General features: G+C 42.2%; 1 protein-coding gene across 1 annotated transcript; it reads right to left on the bottom strand.

The window, feature by feature from the left end:
• Window positions 1-2,857: 2,857 nt before the first annotated feature.
• On the bottom strand, window positions 2,858-6,308 carry LOC124699612 (60S ribosomal protein L10-1-like). Its single transcript, XM_047231890.1, has 4 exons — window positions 6,271-6,308; window positions 3,701-4,202; window positions 3,508-3,589; window positions 2,858-3,021 (listed from the first exon to the last, which is right to left on the bottom strand). Exons 1-4 carry the CDS (start codon window positions 6,278-6,280, stop codon window positions 2,959-2,961), a joined length of 657 nt encoding a protein of 218 aa, XP_047087846.1. The 5' UTR covers window positions 6,281-6,308; the 3' UTR covers window positions 2,858-2,958.
• Window positions 6,309-7,404: the final 1,096 nt, after the last annotated feature.

Below are 7,404 nucleotides of genomic sequence, written 5' to 3' on the forward strand. Positions count from 1 at the left end.
GGAAACTCCACTACCACTACCAGCGCCTTGTCCTGCAGGAAGTAATACATCCAGGCAGCTACACACTGCGAGGAGCATGGATACGCATACACAGAGCCGAAGATAGTGAGACACGGAGGTGTGGAGCAGCAGCTAGGCCATATTCCAAGCCTCCAGCCCCAGCAGACACAAACGCACAACGGGAAAGGGAAAGGTGAAAGGCAGGTTTGGCATCATTGCGTTGTTTAGATCCGGAAGAGACGCTAGTCGGGTCGGCATTACTTTTCTTTTTGCCACGGAGGCAGTATAACTTTTCCACCCTATTCATTGTACGTTTTGGGTCCAATCTGGTGGCGCCATATACGAGTACGTACGCTTCAAATTTCTGGTGTATATATTTCCAAGTTCAAGAGCATGCTATGCACAAAAGTCATGAAAAGGCAACCCTTATCCCTTATATATCTTGTACATCAGACATAATAATTTAGTACAAATGTACAATTGTACTTGGTTTTTTCTTAGTTTTCCTAAGACATCTCTTGTTTTTAGATAAAATGCAGATTCGTGCCTTTATAGAGAGACAAATACAAAAAATACAAATAACAATAAGAATGATTACTAATCCATGGAGATGACTGAACAAAAAATAGGGAGATAGAGGGAAAACCCCCCGGTAATTTGCACCGATTAATTGGTGCACATGCCCATCCACTATTATAGTGTTAATAGTCTCAAAAATCAGTACCTAATAAAGATTACAACAAAAGCGCTAAAACAAGCTCAATAAAGACCACATTTTACATTTATGCAACAATAATCGTATTAGTACGTTGATGGCTATTCTGGTTGCACATAGCCCATTCGACCATCTCCGTATGGTTGCACCAAGAGTAGATAGTATTCTGCTCCTCTGCTTGACGAAGCAAGGATCACATATGGATCTAATAGGTAGCCCATGTGGATAAGCTGCATTATAAACTTGTTTGTTGTTGAAAACAATATTCTTTTGGTGATTCCAAATAGCCAACAAATAAAAAGCCTGACATGAAGCGCACACCTTCACGATGTGTACCTTAAGTTTTTTTGCTAGTACCAGGCAGCCTATTTCTGATCATATTCGTAGTTCAAGGTGGAAGAATATATGCAATGAACAATGTGCCCCATAGTCGTGCAAAAGGACAGTTAAATAACAAGCGTTGTATCGTTTCATCCTCATCTCGAAAGCAACGCTCCCTACTCCTGAAGTAACGTTGAGCTAGATTGTTCTTAGCAGTAAGAATCACTCCTTGTAGAGGAACAACGCAAGAAAAATATTTTCACTGAACAAAAAAAATTTACTGAACACTTGAAACGAATATGGATCGAAGGGATACCACATAGCGAGGCCCTACTTAACGACCGGACAGGACACACGGCATTCCTGGTCACCGCCAACAGCAGCATCACACAAAACCCAAAACCCTCCCCCATGGATCCCCTCCAGCTGCCACCACCCACCAGAAAAGAAGCGGCGAGGAGGAGGAGGCCTTTTGCCCCGTGCCGTGCATCTTTCCCTCCACCTCACAGCTCGCAATTCCCTGTCAAATCTCGTTCATTTCCGGTCCTGATCATGGCCGTCTTGACTGCCCTACCGCCTCCCACCAATGCATATATATGGGTCCTTCAAATTCCAGTTTCGTGGAAGCTTTTCTTCTTTAGCATGCAGGGAGAAAGGCCCACGGTACATCCACCAGATTCAGATCAGAGATCTGTGGGTGTCTCTGATGAGAACGAGAAGAATGTTACAAGCACCCGGCAGACACACAGGCACAAGCCAAGGACGCCATGATTCCAGGAAACATGGGGTCAATGCACGCGGCCGCGGGCACTCCGTTCATGTGTGATCCGAAGAGCCAGAGTCCCCTACACGAAGAATTTCCTGACAGCTGAAAATCGTGCAGAACCCTGCTGTGAAAATGGTATCCATCAGGAATTTAAGCAGAGAATTAAGAAAGCGATGGTGTAGGTACTGTGACATTCATAATTCTTCATAGAATTCTGAACCTGCTGGTGCTGGCTGAGCATGCGGCTGAGTACGTCCTGCCTCCACTGCAAGTCCCAGTTCAATCATTGGAAAGACTGGACCTTGCTGCTAGACTGAAGAATGATACTGTACCAAGTGATGATCCTATGAATATAACAGAACTGGAGTGGGGAACATATTTCGGTTTCTGCTATTTCTACTGATATGATGCTAAACTGAAGATAATCGAGAAATATCAATGGGATATAATAGGATCAGGGCGCTAACCGATCATTTTAACTACAGAAAAGCAGCCAGCAAAAAAACAAGCAGCAAACGGACGTACACATCACTTACCATCACTCAGGCTTAAGACACTGATCATGTGGTGCAATGGCTTTTGAATACAAAACACACAAACATCACAACCTGAAGATTAGATTGGACTGACCGAGTCATCCAGGACGGACTCAAATGAAGAATAACTATAACAAAACATCAAAGCTACAGATCAAATCGACAGCAATTCTCAGAAGCCAACAAGATAACTTCAATTCCACATCAAGTATAACTAAGCAAGCAATGAGTTGCAACGCAAGAAATTACTAGATTTATCACAAAAACACATGCACATTGTTGTCACATCAGGACATGGGAACACTTGGCTCATAAAATCCGCAGTAGTACACGATGAGCATAAGTGCGTGATACAACATTACTGCATGATTCAGAGCAGTTAATCCACAATTCTCTAGCACTTGCGAATATGGATCAGCATAAAGGGTTGAAACAACACAACCGTAGATATGTAAACCTCCACCACCAAAAACCGGCTACAGAGAGAGCTACTAGGGAGCAGATCACGTCGCAGCCAACAGCCAACTTTACTTAACAATCGTTCTAGCATGGAAAATTAGACTACCGCAAAAAAAAAGGTCTCGAGTTCCATTTAGCGAAGGAAATGGTCTGTGTACACTTCAACAAGCCAGGATGCCCTGCCCAGGGGCACGCTTAGCAATAGGGCCATGGACACCAAGAAGCTGCAGAAGAGACAGAAGAAGAAACAGTATGAGATTGTGTAGTACTTACACGTATATCAGCTAACAATACAAATAAAAAGTTCAATCAGCAAGCAGATTGAATGTGACATAACATAAACCAACATATAAAGATTATAATGTTCAGAATACATTGTATAACAGAACTATTATAATAAGCAGTAATCAGGGAAAATACGCCTATACCAGCATAAGAGCATAAAACTTAAAAAAAAATCTTACAGTCAACTAAAATAGCAGCATCAATATATCAAGTGTGGAACAAATCGTAACACCTTAAAATTTAAATCATCATATATCATGTTAAGTATGCAGCAATAAAAAGAAGCACATAGCTAAATTAAAACAAATCAGCACGGACGGAAAATGCAACTAAGCAAACAGCATAAGATCATTTTATTGTACAATCTAGTAGAAGAATAGAACTGAAGGAAACATGAGGACTTCAGAATGGAACAAATTTATCACCTTAGCAGTGATACCATCTGGAACAATTCTTCCCTCACTCTTGTACTTGATATAATCTTCAGTGTTGTACTTTGTAAAGCCCCTGAACAATAAAGTACATTAGCAACGTCACAACCAAGACATCTCACGGCCCTTCAGTAACAGAGTGCACAAACACTGAGTTGAAAAGGCGAACAGCATATTTCACACGTACCACTTCCTGCTGCGGATGATCTTCTGACGGCCAGGGAACTTGAACTTGGCACGGCGGAGGGATTCTTCAGCGTGAACAACATTGCTCTCCTTGCAGCGCACCGAAAGGAGGACTTGGCCAATGTCCACACGAGCACAGGTACCTTGAGGCTTCCCAAAAGCACCCCTCATTCCAGTCTGGAGCCTATCAGCCCCGGCACATGAAAGCATCTTGTTGATGCGAAGGACATGGTATGGATGGACCCTGACCCTCAGGTGGAACGCTTCCTTGCCAGCATGTTTGGTCATGTACTTGTTGCAAGCAATACGGGCAGCCTCAAGAGCCTCACTGGAGACGTTCTCTTTTTCCCAGCTGACCAGGTGGACGCAGGAAGGAAACTCGTCCACTCCCTTCTTCTTCATCCCAACGTCGAAGATCTTGATCTTCGGGTCAGGGACACCACGGCAGTACCTCGACTTGGGGTATGGCTTGTTCTTGATTTGGCGGTAGCACCTAGCAGGCCCTGGTGAGGAAAAAGGCCCATAATTTTGAGAAATCAAATACAATACAAATCCAGGTCACACAATTCTGAGCATTAAATCAGAAGAACGTTTCTGTATAACCAAATAGGAAAAGCTCACAGATCAATGAGCCAAATAAGTCAGTTATGATAAGATAGAAACCAGTCAAATTCTGACACTGCAGAGAGAAAATCTTTCTCTAATCAAATTTCTCTTTAAGCATAAACAGTTTATAGTTAACACTACCCGAAGGTGGACGGCAGCTGACAACAAAATTAAACACTAACATTGTAGTCATTGCACTGCATAAACAGCAGCACAAGTAGAAACACCTTAATAAATCTCACAAATTTCAAGCATGTACAAATTCTCTACAATTTACAAGGATCCTTCAGGCTACAGCTTTGACCCAAAAATGTGTACAAAAGGATGTTATAAACATAACCGCGCAGGCAGAAAACTACATCATTTTTCTCCAACAAGACAATTGCTGTTAATGATACTTCTTACACTTGACATAATATTCACAATTGAAACCAGCATAGATAATTTAACTTCGGCCAGATCATCTTACAGGTATGATACAGATAATACAAGACCATGAATAAGATAAGTGGTAGTACTGCATGCATGACAGCATGGGTTGCAAACTTGCAAATCGACAATCATAATATAGAACTTATAAACAGTACCAGAAGGGAAGCTGACAACATGATTAAACACTAACAATGTAATAGACACCAGCACAAGTATAAATCACTTTAATACATCACGTAAATTTCTATCATTTGCATATTCTCTACAGATTATAGGTATCGAACAAGCTACAGCCTTAACTAATGAAATATGTACAACAGGCAATGGTTAATACTTAGTAGTTAGTACCTAAGATCAGTGGTAGATAATAGTGTATACTGCATGCATGACAGCATGGGTTGCAAATCGACATAATATAGAACTTAGAAACAGTACCAGAAGGGAAGCTGACAACATAATTAAACACTAACAATGTAATAGACACTAGCACGAGTATAAATCACTTTAATACATCTTGTAAATTTCTACCGTTTGCATATTCTGTACAGATTACAATTTACAAGGATCCAACAAGCTACAGCCTTAACTAATGAAATGTGCACAACAGGCAATGGTTAATACTTCGTACCTAAGTTGACACAAAAACAATAACCATTAAATTACGTGATGAAGATAACAGCAGAGGAAGAAAACCAGCATCATGTTCCACAGAATAGATGATCTATAGTTTAAAACTTTCACTTGACAAAACAATTAAAGCATATATCACACTTGAAACCTCATAGCATAGATAATGTAACTTTTGCCAAAATCATCTCACAGGTGGAGTATGGTTTACATAATAATGGGCACATGAATCAAAAAATAATCAGAGGTAGTACAGTGTAGACTGCATGAATTGCAGCATGGGTTTCAAATTAACAAATATAATATACACACATGAAGCAGAATTGCAGAAATGAAAGCAAGATCAAATTTCCCTAGAAAAAATGAACACACTAATCTAACCCCATTTCAGAGCACACCTTTACTGAAGTTTCCAAAAGACTGAGGCCAAAACTAACAACATACTAGCAAGAATGATGGCACATATTTTTCTAGACAACACGTACAGTTGATCAAAATCCAATAACCTACAGCATACACAGCACGGGAAAGAAAAAACAAAAACATTCTGTACGAATCATAGTAGCACGTTACCGACGAGGTGTCTACTGAAAATAGAACCCAGATTTGACAAGTCTGACGGAATGATCATGGCGCCCATCGAAATTTACCCGAACAACACACGCACAAAGATGCTAAGCACCGGGAACTCATCATCTGTAGGCAACAAGTAAAAACCCAACTAGGTCGCAAGTCATCGTTCCTCGCTTCGCGTCGACATTGCGCGCAGGGACCTAATCAGGCAACGCCCAGGCACGGAGACAAAATCCTACCGCGCGGCCGCAACTAATCATCGCACGGGTCGAAACCGCGAGAAAGCAAGGAGAGGGGACGGAAGGGATGTGGAAGGGAATCGAGGGATCTTACGTCTCCCCATGGCGACGGCGGGGGCGAGGCGCCGGAGGAGGGAGGCGAACACGAACGCGAAGACGACGGCGGCGGCGTGAGGGAACACCGGAGCAGTGTAGGGCTCAAGGGGAGGTTTTGAAGACGGGTCGGAAGAGGAGCGGAGTGGCGTGGCGCCTGCGTTACCTCCGCGGTGGAATTGGGGCCCCGCGCCTCGTTTGGCTGGGCCGGGTAAAATAAGACCAGTTTACGGGCCCAGGTGCACGATGGGCGACTCGACACACGTAAGTTAATCCTCTCCACAGACCGGAACAAAACCCAACACGATACATTTACATGACACGTGTCGCAAGAGATGGTGTCATCATCTTCAACCCCCATGCATCAGAATTCGACCTCGAAATTTCATTTTTCGAATTCAGAGGTCTTGCTACCAGCAACAAAACAAAGGTTTTATTTCCAAACATAATAATTAAGTGTCCAAATATCTGAACTTGGGTTAGCGTAAAATTATTTTAAAAAAGGCAATATGCTAAGTTGAATAGCAAGTGATCTTTTTTTTATTGAGAATGAATATCAGTGATCTTAGTGGCGCCTATTAACGGTGGATGGGCACAAAAATATATGGAAAACTTAGCTACAAGACATAGTTATACCAAATACATCGCATCCATGCTTGATTCTTTGCTGCTACCATTACGATTTGGCAGCATATTTGCCCGCATGATCCAAAGACAAAGTTTGGTACATTATCTTCAAAACCGGTTGGTCACCCCGGCCAAACAGGTCAAACTTTTCGGTTTTTTGCCGTGTTTCCACTATGTGGTTGTTCCCAAGCCTGAAAGATTTTCCTAGCGGCGTGGAAAAGATCATTTGATGCTTGCTGGATGAATGGACATGCTCTCATGTGCTGTTCTAGTACATGTCCTATCACAATGTATTCCTGATGCCTCCTACTTCTATCATCGTGGCTTAAATGCCTAGAAAATATAGTAGGCTAGCCGGCTCTTCGTCGCTCACTTGGTTAGTCATACTCTGCAATCACATATGCTTTGTTCAGTACAGAACATCCACATTTCCGCACTCTGTAGTCTAGATGGAAAATTGATTTTCAGCGGGCGTATATATAGACAAGGCACCAATAAAGTGGGCCAT

This window comes from Lolium rigidum, chromosome 3, assembly GCF_022539505.1.
Source record: "Lolium rigidum isolate FL_2022 chromosome 3, APGP_CSIRO_Lrig_0.1, whole genome shotgun sequence".
NCBI classification, from domain to species: Eukaryota; Viridiplantae; Streptophyta; class Magnoliopsida; order Poales; family Poaceae; genus Lolium; species Lolium rigidum.

Bases quoted from the DNA above. Each gene is read 5' to 3' on its own strand.
- LOC124699612 (XM_047231890.1), bottom strand. The intron at 3,590-3,700 runs GTACGTGTGAAA...TTTATTGTTCAG, and splicing joins ATCATCCGCAGCAGGAAGTG to GGGCTTTACAAAGTACAACA. The intron at 3,022-3,507 runs GTGATAAATTTG...TCTCTTCTGCAG, and splicing joins CAGATGGTATCACTGCTAAG to CTTCTTGGTGTCCATGGCCC.